General features: G+C 39.0%; 1 protein-coding gene across 7 annotated transcripts in view; it reads left to right on the top strand.

The window, feature by feature from the left end:
• Positions 1-23530, top strand: part of LOC108704099 (WD repeat and FYVE domain-containing protein 3) — a 453243-nt gene that overhangs the window by 348476 nt on the left and 81237 nt on the right. For all 7 annotated transcript variants that reach the window (XM_041579765.1, XM_041579766.1, XM_041579762.1 and 4 more), the window contains 3 exons: positions 7614-7771; positions 9405-9482; positions 10599-10826. In XM_041579765.1, coding sequence (XP_041435699.1) covers positions 7614-7771; positions 9405-9482; positions 10599-10826 — 464 coding nt within the window. The remainder of the gene's footprint in view (positions 1-7613; positions 7772-9404; positions 9483-10598; positions 10827-23530) is intronic.

The raw sequence follows: 23530 nt of genomic DNA, 5'->3' as shown, positions 1-23530 counted from the left end.
GCAGGGACAAAAGATAAGCCCTTGGACAACAAAGCAATCTCTCCCGGTTGGAGTATGTGTTTGCTCAAGTTAAAAATTATATTTTCTTCCCCCTGGGTGGTTTCCCTCTTAGGTTTATAGCCCCCCCCCCCCCCACCATCTTGTGTGCCCTCTCCACCTTCTTTTTCTTTTACAAACTTTGTTCTTGTGGCAACCCCTAAAAAAGAAGAAGAGTTGCCGGTCCTCTTCTCAGAATCCGTCGATTGGTCTGAGCTATCCACAGTGTGGATAGTTCTGGGGATGCGTTTCCTGCGTCTTGGTGGTCCCCTGTAGTTGTCAGATCTGAGACCCATAAGCCACCCATACATGCGTTTTGACTTATAGTCGTCAGCGACCTTTACTAATTTATTCTGTTTAAATGTGGTAAGGTCTTGTTTGTACTTGTCAACTACTTTCTGGAGTTTATCCAGCCAGTCAGTGGCAGCATCGGCTTTGAGTATATCCAACTGTTGTTGTTCAAGTAGTCCAATATCTTCACTTGTCCCCGCCAATTCCTTGCCAACTTGCTCTACAACCAGTAGAATAAGGTCAAATGAACATCTGTTGAGTATCCCGCACCATTTAGCACATAATTCTGGATTATTGCGGCCTAGGGTAGGGATGTTATTTATTCAAAAACCCCTGGGAATTAAGCGTTGTCGATGATAATTAGATAAATAAATGCCATGCAGTAATAAATCCTGTTCTTTTCTTTTAAGGTTTAGCAGGTCATGATAAATGTCTATACTTGATTTACTCACAGCAATATCTTGTGGGGTGACAGAAAAAAGGATCCTATCCGCATCTTGTGAGGTAAACGTGAAGTCCAAGCTGGTGTCCATGTCCAGTGGTAGTTGTGTGAAGCTCTCCGCCATCCCCGGATAACCTCCACAGGTGTGATGACTGGTAGGAGTTGTGTAGGCACAGAAGGACGTACAAACAGATGTGGCTAAGAAGTTGTAGTCTTAACTGGAAGCAAATCTGGTTCCCGAAATAAACCTCCATAAAATAATTGAATTTGTGCTTACCAAGGTGGTAAGCATGTGGAGAACGGGGGCAAGGCAAGCCTGACCCCCTAAAAGGTAGCTGGGTGCAGAGCTGGAGAAAAAAATCTAAAGTGGATCAGCCAAATGGATATTGACTTCCTTGACCTTAACATTTTTTTGGAAGGATCGGGGGTGGGTACTAGACTTTTCAGAAAACCGACTGATTGTAATTCGATTCTGCACATAGCAAGCCATCATCCGCCGACCACTATTCGTGGAATCCCATACTCACAATTTTTGAGAGTAATACGTAATAACAGTAATAGGATGACGGCCGAAATACAACTTGGTGAGATGTTTGACAGATTTTTAAACAGAGGATACTCGCAGGAATCTTGTGTGAACAATTGGACAGGGCATTACAGCATACTCAAAGTAATCTCCTCTGCACGACACCAAAGGATATAGAGAAGTCCAGTAACCCCCTGATTTTTACCACCACTTTTTCATCTGTATCTCGTCAATTATCAGCAAGCATTAACAAATACGGGCCTATGCTGAGCATGGATGACTCTTTGAGCTTACATGCTGCCAAGAAACCAGTGTTGGGCGTTAGAAGGGGCAAGAACTTGAGAGACCTTCTGGTTAGGACTGATTTCAAGGAGGTCTCCAACACAGAGACTGACTGGCTAACATCACAGAAGAAGATGGGATGTTATAAATGCCCTGATTGTGTTACATGCCGGTGTTTATTAACTGGGCCAGATTTTCCCCATCCACACACTGGCAAAAGATTCAAAATTTTGCATAGATTGGGCTGCTGTTCCACCTACATTGTCTATATCATCACTTGCCCATGTGGCATGTACTATGTTGTAAAAACATGCACAACATTGAAGGAGAGGATTGGTAACCATCGTTCGGCCATAAGTAAAGCATTAAAAGAAGGTAAAGCTTTACAACCTGTAGTCAAACACTTTTTATTAAAAGGACATTCACTTCCAACTTTCAGGTGCATGGCGATTGACCACCAACCCCCCCTGGCCACGGGAGGCAACAGAGACCAAGCACTACTCAGGAGGGAGTCCAGGTGGATCCATAAACTGGATACTGTGGCCCCCCGTGGACTCAATGAACTATTACCATTGGGGTGCTTTATTTAAATATTATTATATATATATATATATTGTCTTCTCTGTTTCGTGATTTCGCCTTGGCTACTTTGTTATTACTATAACTATGTCTTTTCTGTATTGACATTTGTCACAGTACCATCTGCAACATTGTTGATTTAACCTACTTTCAAGACCAATGACTCACGCTTTTCTGATTGGGCATAGCTTTTACTTATGCCCTACAGGCTAACAGTTGGCTATTGAACCTAGCGAAAGGGCTGCCCCCTTAAAATGGAGCTGTTCGCTGGTCCTGGTATGTGGGTAAGTGGGCGAGGTGGTGCGGCAAGTGGGGACATGTAAACGCTTATATGTGGCAAAAACTACCCCTGGCACAACAGTCGGACTAAATGTAGCAATGCGAGCACTTCCGCAGTATATGCGACTATGCCGCTGCGCTACGGTGTCCCAAACTTTAAGGCCGCAAGACGCTGCTGTGCGTCGCTATGGGCAATGGACCAGGTTACCGAGGGTTGTGCCTTGTTGGAGCATCATACCGCTCTGCCCCACTGAAGCCTTAGCCGGACTGCGCAACACCCACCTCTAAAGGACCATGGACAGCGGTAGACACGCCCCCTTGCTCCGTATTTTATGCTATTATGCTTCTACATTTCCTAAGCACTGTTAGTTAATAATTGGCGAGGAGGCCTTGTTACAAGACTGCTTATTCCCCACTATACACTCTTTTCCTACACTCCCTGGGGCTGAGGGTTGTTAACGTTGTGTACTGGTTGCCTAGCAACCTTGCTTGGCACCATTTTGCAGATTTAAACACCTCACTGTGCACTGTGTTCTGTTTTTCCCTGAAGAAAGTTCCTGTACGGAACTGAAACGTCGGATTTAATAAACCTGCTTTATGTGACACCTTATCTTGTTGCAAAATCCTTGGAGTGCTGCCACCCTGCATTTGTATCCATTTTTATTCGGATGAGCACCCAGGTTGAGCCTTTGTATTTCGGAGTGCGGAACAGGTGCACTATTGTGTGTGTATATATACTGTATATATATATATATATATATATATATATATATATACCCCGTATATACTCGAGTATATATATATATATACACACCGTATATACTCGAGTATAAGCCGAGTTTTTCAGCATCCAAAATGTGCTGAAAAAGTCTACCTCGGCTTATACTCGGGTCAGCGGGCAGTAGCCGAGATTGCAGTCACTTTTAATCATTCCTATACCAACAGTTCACTTGGGGAGAGACTGCAATATCCCACAATGCCCTCTGTTGGTTTATGAAAGAATAACAGTGCACCCTCTGTTGGTTATATCAAAGAATAACAGTAACTGCAATATCACACAGCGCCATCTGTTGGTTGTATCAAAGAATAACAGTGACTGCAATATCACACAGCGCCATCTGTTGGTTATATCAAAGAATAACAGTGACTGCAATATCACACAGCGCCATCTGTTGGTTGTATCAAAGAATAACAGTGACTGCAATATCACACAGCGCCATCTGTTGGTTGTATCAAAGAATAACAGTGACTGCAATATCACACAGCGCCATCTGTTGGTTGTATCAAAGAATAACAGTGACTGCAATATCACACAGCGCCATCTGTTGGTTATATCAAAGAATAACAGTAACTGCAATATCACACAGCGCCATCTGTTGGTTGAATAAATGATTAACAGTGATGGCAATATCACACAGCGCCATCTGTTGGTTATACAAAAGATCAGTGATGGTTTTATGACACACAGCACTCTCTGCACAATTCTCTGTCACCATCAACTTTGCAAAGAAGTCCGGTCGATCGCTGGGGGAGTCTCTTTGGCGGAAGGTGCGCTGCTGGGAGACAGGGCTGTAGTTGTGTCTAGGCTTATACTAGAGTCAATAAGTTTTCCCAGTTTTCGTAGGTAAAATTAGGTACCTCGGCTTATACTCGGATCGGCTTATACTCGAGTATATACGGGATATATATATATATATATATATATATATTATATATATATATATATATATATATATATATATATATATATATATATATAGTCAACTACAAGAGGTCCTCTGCACTCAACCCATTATCAATATATTTAAGACAGAGACATTTTGTGCATACTGCTACTAAAAAATGCCTTACCCTTTAAACAACACAGGGATTGTTTGTCCATATATTGCAATACATCTAAGCTGGCCAACTACATCAAAGTCATCCCATATCTGGCCAGTCCTACGCTTAATTTTCATCTGATAAATTAAGAATTCAATTGCTTAATTATACATTTTACAAAGGGACTAAGTTTTACCTGCAACTTACTAGCTGCTTTCAAAGTAAAACTCCCAAACTTGGCTGCCCTTTTATTAGACACCAGTGGGATCACCTGACTATAGCTGGGAGGAGTGGGAGCTACAACATGGAGCTGGTCACTGCTCCTGTATAACTATAACAAACAAGGGAAAGTTGTGCTCACCACTATTTTTTAAAACCATTAGGCGGGGGTGCAATGAGGGTGTGACCACAAAATACATATAGTCAACTACAAGAGGTCCTCTGCACTCAACCCATTATCAATATATTTAAGACAGAGACATTTTGTGCATACTGCTACTAAAAAATGCCTTACCCTTTAAACAACACAGGGAATGTTTGTCCATATATTGCAATACATCTAAGCTGGCCAACTACGTCAAAGTCATCCCATATCTGGCCAGTCCTACGCTTAATTTTCATCTGATAAATTAAGAATTCAATTGCTTAATTATACATTTTACAAAGGGACTAAGTTTTACCTGCAACTTACTAGCTGCTTTCAAAGTAAAACTCCCAAACTTGGCTGCCCTTTTATTAGACACCAGTGGGATCACCTGACTATCGCTGGGAGGGGTGGGAGCTACAACATGGAGCTGGTCACTGCTCCTGTATAACTATAACAAACAAGGGAAAGTTGTGCTCACCACTAGTTTTTTAAAACCGCCTAATGGTTTTAAAAAATAGTGGTGAGCACAACTTTCCCTTTTTTGTTATATATATATATATATATATATATATTTATATATATATATATATATATATATATATATATATATATACACACACACCAAGGTTCCAAAAAACCTACATTTTGTTTGTTTGCTGAAACCTTTGCCTCAAAACTTCAGTTGGAGTGGTGTCAACTCACGTTGGTATCTATTTATATTTGGACTGGCACCCAGGTTGCCTGCAATGTTTTATATATATATATATATATATATATATATATATATATATATATATATATATATATATATATATATATATATATATATATATATATATATATATAATAATCTGGAAGCCAGCACAACACGTTAAACGGTCATAGTTGCCTGGGTGCAATAAGCCCAAAAATTAGGCAGAAGAATGAAGAAGCTCGCACTCTCAAGACTTATCAAGTCGAAAAATGGTGTTTATTCAAATAACGAAAAACAACTAACGTTTCAGCTCGCACTCAAGCCTTTCTCAGGCACTCAAGCTTGAGTGCGAGCCGAAACGTTACTTGTTTTTCGTTATTTGAATAAACACCATTTTTCGACTTGATAAGTCCTGAGAGTGCGAGCTTCTTCATTCTTATATCTATATATATCTATATATATCTATATATATCTATATATATCTATATATATATATATATATATATCTATATATATCTATATATATATATATATCTATATATATATATATATATATATATCTATATATATCTATCTCTATATACTATATATATACTATATACTATACTACTGTTTTTTGCACTCACCTTGTTCTAAGATTATCTCTTGGGCAGCACAAGTACCAAAGGGTTAATCTCGACTCCCCTTTAGAAGATAGGATGACCAGATATAAATCTGCAGAGGTGCTGCTCCTGTGCCAGATATTCTTCCACCATCCTTCCTCATTTTTTTGTCATCCTGCTTCCTAGGAGATATTGTAGTTAGTTCCCCTATCTTTCTTTAGAATTCATTAATGATTGTGCTGTCCAAGTGAGGTTCCCAGAACATGCAAAAAAAGGTATACTTATGCACTACTGTTGCATCTTGGTGTAGATGACTACAGATACTTTACACACAGCATGCTCTTGTGCTGCCCAGGGTTCCCCTACACCCTAAGGCATGCTTCTGCACCACCACATTACATGTCCCTACTACTTCAGCGTGTCTGGGAATCCTTTCCTATCTACCACTGGGCATCCCCACAGTCCCCTATGGTCCCCACAGACACAGCTTTTCCTTGTTGCATTCTTTAGGGACCTCTTCTCTAAGTGGTAATTCTTTGTTTTAATATGGTTTTTGAGAGCACTACTCCACAGCCTGCCTCCACTGATCCACGGCAGCCCTTGGACCTCCTAAGAGGTCCTAACCCTAGGGTCCTCTCTCAACCACCCAGGCTGACCATAGCTCTGACCCTCCATTAACCATGGCTGAAGAAGAATTTCAACAATCCTTCATGGGCATGACCACTTATATTGAAAATGAACCACTGCGGCAATCCGAAAAAAAAGGGGAACCCTTAGCTATTACTCCCTGCAGACAAGAACTACTGTACCATGATTCTTCAGAAGATGAACTACCCCTTGAAGTTAGACTTCCCTTATACTCCGAAGACACACAACCTTCCAAGAGATCCCAAGCTGAATCTGTTAGTGCTGTACTAGTGAAAATGTTTACTACCTATCCAGGAGAAGACCATGAAGCTTAAAGCACTCTTCAAGCTCTTCAGCTCTACCAAGAACACTAACCAAATCTTTCCACATTCATGACACAGTAGAGCAGGGCCCCCAAGCTTTTTTTACTAATGAGCAGCATTTAAGGGGTACATTTTGCAATAGGTGAGATTAGAACTCACCACAGAAGAACTCAATCACTTTCTAAAAATTTGATATGTCTACCCATCTCTCCAAGATTCTCAATGTAGTTCATTATGTCTGTGATTCCACTCTAGACTCATTCCAGTTCATCTGCATATCCTCTGCATTAGCCATTGACTGTGGCTTAAAGCAATGAACCCAGATCTAGCATCCAAGAAGATTTTGGTGTCTGTCCCATTTACAGTACCCCAGTATCCCAGTACCTCCCAGTCCAAATTTTTGAATTTATGTTATTATGATTTATATTCTTGCGTGACAGAATGTAAATATTCTGGAACTGGTATTTTATAGCAATTTTTGTCAATTTACTGTACAGTCTTTAATTGTCTTTCATCATCTGGGAAAATGTAGTGAATGTTTATTGCAAAACAAGGGTAAAATGTGAGCAAAAAAACGAAACATTTCCTACCTGTGTGGGATACATATTGCAAAAAATATTCACAACCTATGCTTTTTGTTTTTTTTACAATATTTTCTTAGAATAAGTGGCAAATTAGAAGGTGTTCATATATCTTTAACTGTGAATTTGGTTTTAGAAAATGTATTGTATATGTATTTCCCAGTTTATGAGAAGAAGTGCATCAGTAAAGGGGACGCTGTGGTCCCTAACCCACAGTCTAAGCTGTCGCGTGTCAGCAGTGGCTTTGGCCTTTCTAAATTAACTGGATCTCGAAGGAATAGAAAAGAAAGTGGACTCAACAAACATAATCTTTCAGCCCAGGTAATCTACACATTGTTTTATACATCATGCATAAAACTATTATGGTTTGGTGTCTGAAAGCATTGAATCCTGTTATTTCTAAATAGTTATTGAATTATCAAGTATCTGAAAACTTGCAGATACTGCCCTTAACTGTGTTAGAATGTCCATTGCTTCATTCTTTCTACATCTTTTGAGCTGATGTGGTTTCATTTACAAAAACATGACTTCTGAATGAGGACTAGACTGATGAGATCAGGAAACAAATTCTTAGATTGATTACTATGCAGAATTCAGGCATGATGCGATTTATCAAATTCAAAATGTGTTCATTATTTTGCATTCTGGCCATGGTGTATAAATGTTTAACTGTGGCAGTCACTAAATTTGAGCATAGAGTGATGCAGAGGGGCCCAAGGCTCCTTTTTTACTGTTAATATATACAGTATATAAATCCTTACCTACAGAGAGCACAAATCAATTAAGATATAGATATAAATCTAGATAAAAAACATTGGTATTATAGCTGATCTCCTTAAAGATGCTAAAACTTCTTGAACCTACAACATAAACAACAAACAGTATAGGCATGTAGCATATTTGCAACCTGTTTGGATTTCATGTAACTCAGAATAATGTAGGGCTGCCTTCATATTTGTTGATGTGTATTAAATAATCAATATGCAAAATGTACCATTGTTCTTTAATTATGAGGTTTCATAAATTCTACTCTGATGCAAATCTCAGACTACTTTTCTGATAAAATGCATCTAATATAGCCTAAAATATAAGATTCTTGCTGGACTGCATTGTATTAGCTGCTTATGAATGTACTGCTCTGTGGTATACTAATAAAAATTTTATTTTTAATACATGTATGGGATCGTTTAGCTGGAAATCATTGTCCAGAAAGCTCCAAATTACAGGAAGGCCATCTCCCATAGACTCCATTTTAATAAATTGAATTGAAAATTTTATAAAGGGTTCCCTTTTTCTCTGTAATGATAGAAAGTTTTTTTGTACTTGATGTACTTATTTTTGCAGGCAAACCAATCCTTTTGTGTTTGGTTAATGTACAGCAGGGATCCCCAACCTTTTGAACCCGTGAGCAACATTCAGAAGTAAAAGGTGGTGGGGAGCAACATTAGCATGAAAAATGTTCTAGGGATGCCAAATAGGTGCTGTGATTGGCCATTTAGTAGCCCTTATGTAGATTGTCAACCTACATTGAGGCTTTGTTTGACAGTGCACCTGGTTTTTATACAACCAAAACTTGCCTCCAAACCTGGAATTCAAAAATAAGCTCCTGCTTTGAGGCCACTGGGATACAAGGGGTTGGAGAGCAACATGTTGCTCACGAGCTACTGGTTGGGGACCACTGATGTACAGTATAAATTATTTTTAGAAGACTTACAGTATGGCGAACCAAACTTCGGAAAGATCCGTAATTGTAAAACACCAGTTCCCGAACATTTTGAACAACAGGACTTCTACCAATTTTTAATAAATTATCCATCTTAAGTGTAGATAAGCATCAACTCAATTGTGATACATTTTTCTTGGCTGTCAGACATACTGTAATTAATTTTGTAAGATTTTTTTCCACTTCTAGAAGCAATTGATTTTCATTAAAAGTTTTCGTATTGTTATCTAGGAAATTTCCCAATGGGTATTCACTCACATAGCAGTTGTACGGGACCTTGTGGACATGCAGTACAAGGAATACCAAGAGGTAATAAAGCATCATTTATATTTAGAGTTAAGCTGTAAAAATGCGTACCAAAATACTGAGAAATAGTAAAGTAGAAAGTAATTCAACACAAACTCTCTAGCAAGGATTAAAACTAACCTAAAGCAGTTGTAGAAAACTGACATTTTTCTTAAAGGAGCACTATAAGCACAGAATGAATACTTAACAAACAGTTTATCATCATATTAAGTGACCCTAAAGAATCTTACCAAACTGGAATATAGATATCAGTAAATATTGTCCTTTGATATCTTTTCTCTTGAGCCACCATTTTGTGATGGTCTGGGTGCTCCCTCAGACCACCTGTCCAGAAACAATGTAACTCTAACTGTAACTGGAAGAAGTGAGAGTAAAAGACAGAACTTAGGCTATCAATTGGCTCATGTGAATCGTATGGTCCCAAGGGCAGCCCCTAATACATTAAATGCCAATTTTCTATTTAGGATTATTCAATGGCACATATAGCTAAAAAAGTATTATTTTATAAAAATGATGTATTTAGATCAAGTAAGATTTTACATATGAGCTGTTTTATGCAATATACTTTTATAGACACCTACTTTGTGTGGGGATATAGTTCTTCTTAATGAAAAACATCTAGAGCAGTTTCCCTGCTGCCTCTTATTATTTACCACAGTTATATAGTTACTTGTGGTTGTAGGCTACTCTCCATCAAATCCAAGCCCTACAAATACAAATAACCTTTTGTCCTTTTCTATGTATAAATCTGTCTGATATCCTCTAATGTAATACTATCCCCTTACAACTGTTTCTTCTCCAGAGACCGCAACCTCAGCTTTGATACTCTTTCTCCATTGTTTGTTGCCCATTCCTCATACCAGTTTGTTTTCTGTGCTCTTTTTAGCTCATGCATATCCTGCTGCCCAAAACTGCACTGCATACCAATGATGAGGTCTTAACATGGATTCATAAAGAGTCAGAATTATTAAATACTTTTTTATATACAACAGTCTTTTAGATTGTAAGCTCTTCTTCACATTCTTATAATGAAACCATTGGATGTTAAATTAACCCCTTAACAAATAAAAATGAAACATTTTCTATTATGTTAACTTGTTCTAATGTCTCTGTTACCAGCGGCAGCAAAATGCTTTGAAGTATGTGACAGAGGAATGGAACCAGATTGAGTATGAACTACTTCGTGAGAGAGGACTCTGGGGTCCTCCCATTGGCTCTCATCTAGATAAGTGGATGCTGGAAATGACAGAAGGGCCATGTAGGATGAGAAAGAAGGTTGTGAGGAATGATATGTTTTACATCCACTACCCATACGTCCCTGAAGCAGAGCATGAGACAAATACAATGGTATGTTTGAGTAGACTTTGCTTTTATAAATAAATAGCTCAAAAGCAATGCTGATATTGGGGAGGGATGCCATTTCTTCACTTCTTTATTCTGTGAAAAAGCATCCCCTCAGGGGGATTCAGCAGTTTTGAATCCCAGAATGTTTTTAATGAAACACTGGAACTTTTTTTTTATCCTCCCAACTTCTGCATCACACAAGTTAAAAGAGCACATAGAAGATAAAGAAAGTAAAATATTGCTGGGAGAGAAGTAGAGAAGAGATGGTGAAGTGTTATAGACATGAAGATGGTGGAGGTATTAGAGAGGGTTATCGAGTACAGGAGAGAAAATAGCACATTGTGTTATAGTGAGAGAATGATTTATAGTAAATAATGTGGGGTAAATTAGAATTGGTTATTGTCAGTCCAGTCAAAAGCGCTTTGTTTTTGTTATTTTACAATGCTTAGCATCTGCCACCTGCCTCTCACGTTGCTGGTTGGTGTATTAAAGGGTTTGGTCACCTTCTAAACGGGTGTTTTCAGAGTTTTTTATTTTCAAACATTTTTCTACACTTTTTTTCAAGCTTAAACAAGCTCACTCTAATATGTTCAGTCATCCAGATGCAGACTCGAACTGTTACCATTTCCTCCATTAATTGATATTTCTTAGCAGCATCATGTAAGGGGTTATATACTGTATATATATATATATTTTTTTATATATATATATATATATATATATATATATATATATATATATATATATATATATATATATATATATATATATATATATAAAATGTTCAAAAGAACAAGTCCAACGTGTATTTCACACTCGCAAGGAGCAGTGATTAAGCTGTACTGGGTGCGTTATCTCAAAATGTGGTCACTCCACTGAAAATATACATAGTCCAACGGGGTCGCCCACCATAGCGTTTATTTTGTAAGCATAAAAACTGCCAAAATAAGCTTAAATATACTCATCCATTAGGAGATCTATGCAACATTTCAGGTGCTTTCTGTTCCCTTTCTCAAGCTGATCTCCATGCAATGTTGAGACTACAATTCCCAGAAACCTGCGTATTGGTGCTGTGTTTTATGCCGCGCTGCTGCGCACAAAGGTGACCTCACCCCGACCACATGGGACGCCACAGGGCTTAAACGAGCTTCTCGGAATTGTAGTCTCAGCATTGCATGGAGATCAGCTTGAGAAAGGGAGCAGCAAACACCCAAATAGATCTCCAAATGGATGAGTATATTTAAGCTTATTTTGGCTGTTTTTATGCTTACAAAATAAACGCTATGTTTTAAACTTTTATACCATGGTGTGCGACCCCGTTGGACTATATATATATATATATATATATATATATATATATATATATATATATATATATTAATTCTAAAAGCTGACCAATCTGTCAACTGGCTACATAAACTAGACACGAGCGTACAACAATTTATACAAGATTTGGTTACATTTAAGCAGGCTAAGGTCATTAAAGTTTACCAAGATTACAAAGATCGTAGAGTTTATGGCTGGCTGATTGGGAGGTCAGCTACAGAAAGTAGGGATAAGCGTAGATGTAGGAGACCCAGAAATCTATCCACTGTTGATAGTTCAGGGGATTCCCCATCTTCTGACTGTGACACCCCACATACGGCTATACCATGTACTACACCGGATACTACCCCCTCTGGAAATCAGACACAGGACCATTTTTTTAGGAGACCTAAGAGGCAAAGGAAACATATCAGGTGGGGTGGTGGGGGTCTGCAGACCACCAAGGAAACTGACACCGTAATTTTCAACCTTAGTGGACATGTGCTTACACAGGGTGAAGTGTCTCTGCTCTCAAGCGGTCTATCCTTTATTCCAGTAAATAAAAATGACGCTTTCAATTTGGAGGTGGATCTTTTTAGATTAAATTAAAATTAAAGGACCATTTTAAAGATAGCGAGACAACAGCTACTGAGACATTTCGCCCTGTGAGTACATTTGATCCACCCAATACTGCTGTCTCCGTAAAAACGTATTGTATACAATTATTCCCACTGAGGAGGGGATAATAGCCTGTAGGGAGGCATTATGTAGAAACCATGAGGGAAATCCACCTATTGATTTTCTGTGTACATTATTAGAAATGCTTTTGACATGCAATTATTTTCTATTTGAACAAACATATTATTTGTAGAAGACCGGCACGGCGATGGGATCCAATGTGGTCCTCTCTTACGCCAATATTATTATTATATTATTATATATGGACCATTTTGAGAACATATATATCCTAAATATGCTGAACAACTTCTACTGTATTGTAGATACATAGATGATATTTTTATTATTTGGTGAGGGGACCACGTTGAAATACAGGCATTTATGGCCTAACTCAATGCATTGCCAACCCCAGTTAAATTTACTCTCACTTTTTATAAAGATAGTGTGGATTTCTTAGATGTGCAGATATTTCATACAGACGAGGGAGTGGGTACCACTATATTCCGTAAAATTACAGATCGGAATATGATCTTGCATGCACACAGTTATCATTCACCATCCACTTTGAAATCTGTACCGCATACACAATTTTTGAGTGTTTAGGATTAATACAAACTTGGTCACAGCTATACAGCAAGCAAACAAAATGCGGGATCACTTCCTGGAGAGGGGTTATAAACTTGCGTTTCTCAATGCTGAGTTGAATAGAGCGCTAAGTATGTCAGCGGAAAGAGGAAAACCCAAGAAAGAAAAGGCACCTGAATTGGAGAAAATGGTGTTTGTTTCTGACTATATGCCGGCAAGTCAAAGAATCAACACTGTGGTAAAGAAGCATTGGCCGATACTACTGATGGATGCCAGCCTGCCATTTACACACATGCCACCGCCTATATATGCTCACCGTAGAGGAATCTTTTGATGGTAACAGATATACGACCTGACCGGGTGGAAACTTGGCTTAGGAGTAGTAAGACTGGCTGTTACAGATGTGCGGGGTGTAAGACCTGTGGATGTTTATTAACTGGAGAAACTTTTGCCCATCCACATAGTGGGAAACGATACCAGATCCACTATAGGTTGACTTGCACCTCAGATTTTGTCATCTACTGTATAATATGTCCCTGCGGCCTTTACTACGTTGGGAAATGTGTAACGTCATTCCGGATGCCAATGAATAACCATCGATCTGTTATACGTGCGGCTACGGGTAAAGCCGATACCCATCTGGCCAGACATTTTCTAGGATGCCTACACTACGAGCAGTTTTATTTGATCACATTCCTCCCCCAAATAGAGGAGGTGATAGATCTAAACTTTTACTTCAACGTGAAGCAAGGTGGATGCGGATGTTGGATACAGTAGCCCCTAGAGGGCTGAATGAAATGTACTGTACTTCCTGCTATCTATGATTGAAAGTCTATGATGAAGCTAACTCTTAATTCATAGTGACTTTGAAATATAAATTCCATACAGCGGGCATCAACATGCAATAGCTTTAGGAATAAGATTTGAGATAACTTAAATTGATTGAAAAACTTTACTCTGATATTGTTGCTATATTTATACACAGATTTCTCTTCCTAATTTTTTTAGGCTTTTCAGGTGGTCTGTAGAGATGTCGCGAACTGTTCGCCGGCGAACTTGTTCGCGCGAACATCGGGTGTTCGCGCTCGCCGGAAGTTCGCGAACGTCGCGCGACGTTCGCCATTTTGGGTTCGCCATTGTTGGCGCTTTTTTTTGCCCTCTCACCCCAGACCAGCAGGTACATGGCAGCCAATCAGGAAGCTCTCCCTGGACCACTCCCCTTCCCTATAAAAACCGAAGCCCTGCAGCGTTTTTTCACTCTGCCTGTGTGTGCTGAAGAGATAGTGTAGGGAGAGAGCTGCTGCCTGTTAGTGATTTCAGGGACAGTTGAAAGTTTGCTGGCTAGTAATCGTTTTGATACTGCTCTGTTATTGGAGGGACAGAAGTCTGCAGGGGTTTGAGGGACATTTTAGCTTAGGTAGCTTTGCTGGCTAGTAATCTACCTTCTACTGCAGTGCTCTGTATGTAGCTGCAGTGGGCAGCTGTCCTGCTTCTGATCTCATCTGCTGACTGCTGCAATAACAGTAGTCCTTGTAAGGACTGCTTTTATTTATTTTTTTGTTGTTTTACTACTACTACTACTACTACTACTACTATAAGAGCCCAGTGCTATTAGTCTAGCAGTGTTGGGGAGTGGGACTGGTGTGCTAATCTGCTGCTCCTAGTAGTTCAGCAGCACCAACTTTAATTTTTTTTTTTAATATTCATTTTTTTTTTATTTTACTTTTTTTTATTTTACTACCGCTGTAGTAGTGTATAAGTTGACCTTTTAGGCATTATTTGCCCTGTAGGCATTATTTGCACACTGTTTTCTTCAACCCGCCATCGAGCTGTGTGACCTTGTTCACATTCTGTCTAAATATCCATAATATTACCGTCTCCAGAAAAAACACCGGAGTCACTTTTTTCAAGCAGCCATAATATATTTTACGTAATCCGTATCCACCGCTGTAGTAGTGTATACGTTGGCCTTGTAGGCATTATTTGCACACTGTTTTCTTCAACCCGCCATCGAACTGTGTGACCTTGTTCCCATTCTGTCTAAATATCCATAATATTACCGTCTCCAGAAAAAACACCGGAGTCACTTTTTTCAAGCAGCATTCATATATTTTACGTAATCCGTATCCACCGCTGTAGTAGTGTATACGTTGGCCTTGTAGGCATTATTTGCACACTGTTTTCTTCAACCCGCCATCGAGCTGTGTGACCTTGTTCCCATTCTGTCTAAATATCCATAATATTACCGTCTCCAGAAAAAACACCGGAGTCACTTTTTTCAAGCAGCATTCATATATTTTACGTAATCCGTATCCACCGCTGTAGTAGTGTATACGTTGACCTTGTAGGCATTGTTTGCCCAGTTTTTTTGGCCACAGCCACTGAAGCACAAAGGCCAGAAAAAATATGCCATATAAATGCTGAAAATAGTCATTTTTTGCCATACGTTGACTCAACGTATATGGCAAAAAATGACTATTTTCAGCATTTATGTGGCATATTTTTTCTGGCAACTGTGCTTCAGTGGCTGCAACCAAAAAAACTGGGCAAACAATGTCTACAAGGTCAACGTATGGCGAAAAATTACTATTTTCAGCATTTATATGGCATATTTTTTCTGGCAACTGTGCTTCAGTGGCTGCGTCCAAAAAAACTGGGCAAACAATGTCTACAAGGTCAACGTATGGCGAAAAATGACTATTTTCAGCATTTATATGGCATATTTTTTCTGGCAACTGTGCTTCAGTGGCTGCGTCCAAAAAAACTGGGCAAACAATGCCTACAAGGTCAACGTATGGCAGTTGTTTAAAGAGAACAGTAGATTACTAGCCAGCAAAGCTACCTAAGCTAAAATGTCCCTCAAATCCCTGCAGACTTCTGTCCCTCCAATACAGAGCAGTATCAAGCAGATTACTAGCCAGCAAACTTACTATCATCTGTCCCTGAAATCACTAACAGCTCTCCCCCTACACTATCTCTTCCAAGCACACACAGGCAGATTTTTCAGATACATTTTTGCCCTTGATCCCCCTCTGGCATGCCACTGTCCAGGTCGTTGCACCCTTTAAACAACTTTAAAATCATTTTTCTGGCCAGAAATGTCTTTTCTAGATGTTAAAGTTCGCCTTCCCATTGAAGTCTATGGGGTTCGCGAACCGTTCGCGAACCGCTCGCATTTTTGCGCAAGTTCGCGAATATGTTCGCGAACTTTTTTTCCGACGTTCGCTACATCCCTAGTGGTCTGCACTAAATAGAAACACTTGATACACAAACTTGCTATTTAATTTTCTACACGATTTTTAAAGATTAGTGTATAGATCCCTGATACAAACTGCACACATATGTAAAGTTGTTGCAATTTAGTAAACAGTAGTCACTTAATGGATATGAGATTAATACACTCACTTTATGGGAATTTTACTTAATTTATACATGTGAAGTTTTAATTACACTGATTGGACATGGGTGTTATTTAACAATGTATCTCACTTCCTGTCACTATCCTGACGACTGCTCCATGTGAGCCGAAACGCGCTGATGCACCATGCACGAATAAAGACATATTGATACACGCTTGATGGTTGCAGCCGTGAGTGCTTTCGTGGATTGATAAATATATATATAAATAAATATATATATATATATATATATATATATATATATATATATATATATATATATATATATATATACACATATACGTGTATATATACTGTATAGTGGTTAATGTACCCCCTACTGTAATATATAAAGATATTATTAGTTTTGTGACCATATAAAAGCACAAGGTGGAGGCCAAGTGCTTTTATACAGGTCACATAACTCTGAGGTGACTTCTAATATCTTTATAAATTTAAATAGGGGTACATTATGCATTATAATCTACAATTTATGTGTGCAGTGGTTTATTTCCTAAAGAGCTGACTTTATTTACTACATATCTAGCTTTATGTTCTACACAGTTTGTCCCCCTGGCTAAGTTTGTTTCCCTGTAGTCCATTATTTAGGACTAAGTACAGTACCTGTATTTTCTTTCTTTTGCTGTGGCCTGCTATAAGTAACGTCATCCGCTGAGGTTAGAGAAACGGAATGGACGGGTGACTGAAACCGGTACCGAGAGTGAAGTTGGGTGGGGGGGACACTGGAGTGGGGCCTTGCGAGTTGAGAGGGGAAGACAGGCAGAGCAGGCACGGAGCGAAACTTGAGACGGTGGGGGGAGCCAGATTGAAGAGGGACCATGCGAGGAGGGAGACCTGAGAGGCATCATGTGAGGAACTAGATGGAGCAGACACTGAGGGAAAGAGAGAGCAAGACCCGAGAAGGAAGTAAAGACTGGCCAGCTTGCCAGTGTGTCAGGAGGAGCGTTCTAGCTGGTCTAGGGAATAAGACGGGAGGGGGGAGAGAAGTTTATGAGGATATAATTTACAGTTGGGGCCATAGGCATATAGCTATACTGTAGATTATATATAAGTATAGAGAGAGAGAGAGAGAGAGAGAGAGAGAGAGAGAGAGAGAGAGAGAGAGAGAGAAAAGGACCAGTTTCCTGTCTCTACCGCGCCCAGATTAAGGACCCAGAGGTCAGGAGATTAGGTTAGACAGTGCCTAGTACCTCAAGGCAATGTAGAAGTGAGAGGAGACAGGGAAGTAGAACCTGGTGACTTGGGACTTCTAATTCTGGTAAGAAACATTGGGACGATTGTGTGTAGCGTTTATCACTGTGAAGCTGTGTTGGTAACCAATAAAGAGAAGTTCTTGAGTTCAACTAAAAGACGTTCAGAACCTTCCGTTTATTACTTCTAAATGATCCACCTCACAGAGCTGCTCCAGTAAACTTCGGTATTACAAAAGTGGTAAAAAAAACAAAAATAGAAAACATTTTTCGAAAGTGTTTATTTCTAGTATACTAATGGAAAACAATAGTATGGAAGGTGAACAATTCCTTTAAAGAAAAAATTGGTATGCCATGACGTCACACTATGTAAAAGTTTTGCTAAGAAACCACATTTCTCTTCTAGACATAGAAGTTCCTATTTCATAAAATTTTGTGGATAAAAAGTTAAAAATAATAAATAATAATTTGTAACGTTCCGAGTTGTTATTGTTGCTTTTATTGCATTAGAACTACTACATATTATGACACAACAAATATTATAGTGAATGTGATGATCACTTTGGCCAATTTCACAGGGTTTAATGGTTGAGAAAAGCATTCCGCAAATGGGAGTTAAAATCAAAAAAGAGACTTTATTTTTGTATAAAATAACAAACAGGCATCAGTTACAGATGTATTTCCTGCTCTATGACGTGTGGTCACCTGAAGCATTTCATGCCTATCTCTGGCACTTCATCAGAGGTGAAGTCACAGGATATCCTATGCCTTATATACCTGTGACCATTAGAATTGACAATCATTTAAAATAATAGCAAAACTCAACTTGCATGTTACATGTCATATCAGTTACAACAGTTATTATAATGATATCTGACACTTTCAGAACATATTAAGCATAGTTTAAATATGATGTAGTATACATATGTTAGAAGTAGCAAATTACTTCCCAATCATTATTAAGGCCATGTGGGTGCCGTGTTTTCAAAGTAAATATCCAAAATATTTCTCTTTGGTCTATGATGTCTCCTCCCCATGGTCCTAGTTTAACACTCTCTATGCCTTAAAAATTTAACTTGACTGAAATCACCCCCATGTTATACATAATATGCTTAAATATGGCTGAGATTCTTTTATTAATGGGATTTGTTTCCTCTATTTTATCCAAGTCTTTGAGGGATCTATATCTTGTACCCATATATTGTTTACCACAATTACAGGTGGCTAAAAAAATAATGCCTCTTGAATCACAGTTAATATAATTATTTATGGGAAATGCAGAATAACAGGGTTAAACACAGAAGAAAAATGGGAAGTCTTTAAAATGCTGCTTAATAAATATACTTGTCAGTATATTCCACTTGTAAGCAAGGAACGTTGTTGCAAAGCAAAACCTTTTTGGTTCAATAGAAGCGTTGGTGTTGAGGTGGGTAAGAAAAGACGTGCTTTAAAGGCTTTCAAGTTAGCTGGTACAGCCGAAACATTTATAAGGTACAAGGAGGCCAATAAATCATGCAAAGAAGCTATAAGGCAAGCTAAAATTGATATAGAAAATGATATTGCAGCAAGCAGTAAAAAATTATTTTTTAAATATGTTAATAGTAAAAAAGTTAAGCAGGAAGGGTTGGGACCCTTACTATCAGAGGGGGGTCAGCTGGTTGATGAAAACAAAATAAAAGCGCAGATTCTGAACTCATATTTTTCATCTGTCTACACAAATGAGGAACCAGTAAGTGAAGGTTTCTTTCTTAACAGTACCAATTCTAGTAATACAACTAATGATGCATGGTTGACACATGATGAAATTCAAAAGAGACTAGAACATGTTAAGATTAACAAAGGTCCGGGGCCAGATGGTATTCATCCCAGGGTAATTAGCGAGGTTAGCTCTGTGATTGCCAAACCTCTTTACTTAATTTTTCAGGATTCATTGAGATCTGGCATAGTGCAGAGAGACGGGCGAATTGCTAATGTGGTGCCTCTATTCAAAAAAGGATCCCGTTCTCAGCCTCAAAACTATAGGCCAGTTAGTCTGACGTCAGTGATAGGAAAGCTTTTGGAAGGGTTAATAAAGGATAAGATACTGGACTTCATAGCAAATCATAATACTATGAGTTTGTGCCAGCATGGTTTTATGCGTAATAGATCTTGCCAGACTAACTTAATTTCTTTTTATGAGAAGGTAAGTAGAGACCTTGATTCTGGGATGGAAGTGGATGTGATTTACTTAGACTTTGCTAAAGCATTTGATACAGTGCCACACAAAAGTTTACTGGTTAAATTAAGGAATGTTGGCCTGGAACATAGTATTTGTACCTGGATAGAGAACTGGCTAAAAGATAGACTACAAAGAGTGGTGGTAAATGGAACATTTTCTAATTGGACCAGTGTTGTTAGTGGAGTACCGCAGGGCTCTGTACTAGGTCCCTTGCTTTTCAACTTGTTTATTAATGACGTGGAGGTGGGCATTGAAAGTGCTGTTTCTATTTTTGCAGATGATACTAAATTGTGCAGAACTATAGGTTCCATGCAGGATCCTGCCACTTTGCAGAGTGATTTGTCTCAATTGGAAAACTGGGCAGCAAATTGGAAAATGAGGTTCAATGTTGATAAATGCAAGGTTATGCACTTTGGCAAAAATAATATAAATGCAAGTTATACACTAAATCGCAGTGTGTAGGGAGGGGTATGTGTATGTCTATAAGATCCTTTCTTTTCTAAAGAATATTTATCAACTCCTTCTATTTGTCTGTTTTTAGGTCGATATAGACAAGGAGATACATCATTAGAGATGGTCCTGCCCCGTTGAATACATATTTCAGTTCATCTAACATCATACTACCCAATAAGGGATCCATTTTGAGGATATCTAGCCTTTTGTTAATTATTTTCCTTATCTGCTTTTATTGATTACTGTATTTTGTAGTAAATAATAATAAGGGATCCATTTTGAGGATATCTAGCCTTTTGTTAATTATTTTCCTTATCTGCTTTTATTGATTACTGTATTTTGTAGTAAAGAGCATATTTTGTCTTTCTGGTGTTTTCTTGGGTCTGTTTTTCTTTTCACCTCCACCCTATACTGGATATAACAATTCTTGTCTGGAGGTTCCCACTGCCCTCTCATATGCCTTTTTTTATCACCATAACATCATATTTTCTTTCCACCAGTTTATCCCAAAGTATCATTGCTTGGCTCTGGAAGGCATCCCACGATATGCAAAGGAAACAGTCATGAGCCTAGAGAACAGGGCCTGGCCAAGGTATTTTGGCACCCTAGGCAAGGGCTTCAATGGCATGTTTGTATACTCTTGAGAAAGATCCCTGTGAGGGATCGAAATGTCGAGTTAAATAAAAAGTTTTACCTTGTTTTGCCTGAAAATCCTGTGAGTGCCGCCATTCTTCACCTATACATTTACCCTGCTGGCTCAGGCACCCAGGTACTCTATCCTGTAAATGGTGTGCACCTTTGGGACTATATATATATATATATATATATATATATATATATATATATATATATATATATGTATGTAATGTCGTGTTTTTAGTCTATCCTCCCATGTATTATGCCCGAGACTTCAGATGGTATCTTCATGGCATCTAATGAAAAGGTGAAACATGTAGAAAAAAGACATCTGTAGAAAAAATATGAGCATGAGCTACATTTCTAACAAAGCTTGTTACTCAAGTGTAAGCATTTTTAAAGGGGTTGCGCTCTCTCCAGGCATCAACTAATCCCATATTTTTTAATTTGGTTTGTATTACTTTAGATATGGGTTCAACATATTTTTTATTAGGATTTAGAGGATCGTATCTGTCTCGTCTTCCATTTAATGTTGCATTTAAGTCTCCTCCGATTATAATTTGTCCCTGGTTGTGCTTAGATAGGGATGTGAATAACTATCATAAAATTTACTTTGTTTGTCGTTTGGGCTATATACTGAAGCCAAGTAAATAGAGCGCCTCCCCTATATTACATACAATAATTACAAAGTTGCCCTTTTTGAGGGCTGTTAAGACCCTTAACGTTATGTGAAATGTTGTCATCTTGAAATTGTGAAAGTTTTCTCAAAGATGGCCTGCTGCAGCGGGGTGTGCTATGCTTGTTCAGTCTAGTAGAGATCCGCACAGTGGTCAAGAAAAATAAGGTGAAAAAGTGGGAGAAAGCATGTAGAAAAATGAAATGAAAAAACAATGTCGAACTGGGGTTCAGTTCGCATCCAAGATGTGGCTGTAGCAGTTGTAAGGCCACGTAGTTGTTTAGTACCACAGTTTGGGGGATATTCCCTGGTGGCATAAGCACTGATGTTGTGGTATTGTCTGAAATGGGGAGACTTCCTCCAGTCTGAGGAGTTATCTCATTTTGGATTAAGTTATCTCCCATTTACCTGTTGGATTTTACCTATATGGTTATGTCACCTTCCGCACTCTTTTCTCATTTCGGCCTCTGTGGTGTTTTTTCCCATAAGGTGGTCAGCGGGCTCCTTGGTGATGCATTGGTCGAGGTGGCCTGTAATCTTGGCTATCAGGCGTGCGTCCGTCCTCGGTGATCCGTAGGGCCCGGAGCAGTGCCTGTCCTTCACCTGGCGATGTTATCACATGCTGCTTGTTGTTGTATTTAAAGGTGAGCTTGAACGGAAATCCCCATTGGTAAAGGATTTTCTGTTGACTGAGAAGTTGGGTGATAGGGCACAGTGATCTCCTTCACTGTATAGTTATACTTTCCAAGTCTGAGAAAATTTGGTATGGGTGTGAACTCGGTTCAGTGGCACCCCATTACTGCTTCTTTAGTGGCATAATAGTGAAATCTGAGAATAATGTCCCGAGCTGTCCCATTGTCTCTCCTGGCGCCCAGAGCTCTGTGCACTCTATCCAGCTCTAGTTGGCCTTTAGGCACTTCTGGAATCAATATGGCCAGCAGTTTCAATATTTTGCTTAACCCTCTAATATGAATATTATTTCGTCTGGACAGATTCTCGAAATCTTCCAACCACTCCATGGTTTCCTCATGGTTTGCCAAGAGTCAAGCTATTGAGGTGTCGTGCCCATTGACTCAATTAATAGTCTCATCTAGTTTATGCTCAACCTCGTCAGTGCAGTGTCCTAACTTCCGTATTTCACGTGTGAGCTGCGCTGTTATGGTAGCTGACATTTCCGTTTTGTGCAGTCTTTAATTTATGAAGGAGTGTTGCGTCGCTAATGTGCGGAGAAACTTGTGTTCTGCCCGAATGTGTGCTTGTCTGGCGGTCCACCCTTCGACTGCGCGGGTGAATTTGTTCGTTGTTGTGCTTTGCGAGTCGAAGAAATCTGTTAGCGGTTTTTGGTGAGCTTTTTTCTTGGACTTGCTGGTTTTGGGCATGCCTCTCCAGGTTCCACAAAAAGCCTGGTGATTATAAAGGTAGTTTGTGGGAGCTTAGGGTGCTATTTCCGCGGTCCGGGATGGAGCAATGTGCCTGCACGTCTGATAACGAACGCATCACGTGACGTCCTCCCATCTCTTGGCTTTTTTTTCTTTTCGTAACTTAGA

Source organism: Xenopus laevis, chromosome 1S (genome assembly GCF_017654675.1).
Source record: "Xenopus laevis strain J_2021 chromosome 1S, Xenopus_laevis_v10.1, whole genome shotgun sequence".
NCBI classification, from domain to species: domain Eukaryota; kingdom Metazoa; phylum Chordata; class Amphibia; order Anura; family Pipidae; genus Xenopus; species Xenopus laevis.
Note: the sequence above shows the minus strand (reverse complement) of the source record. Positions and strands in the feature narration are given on the sequence as shown.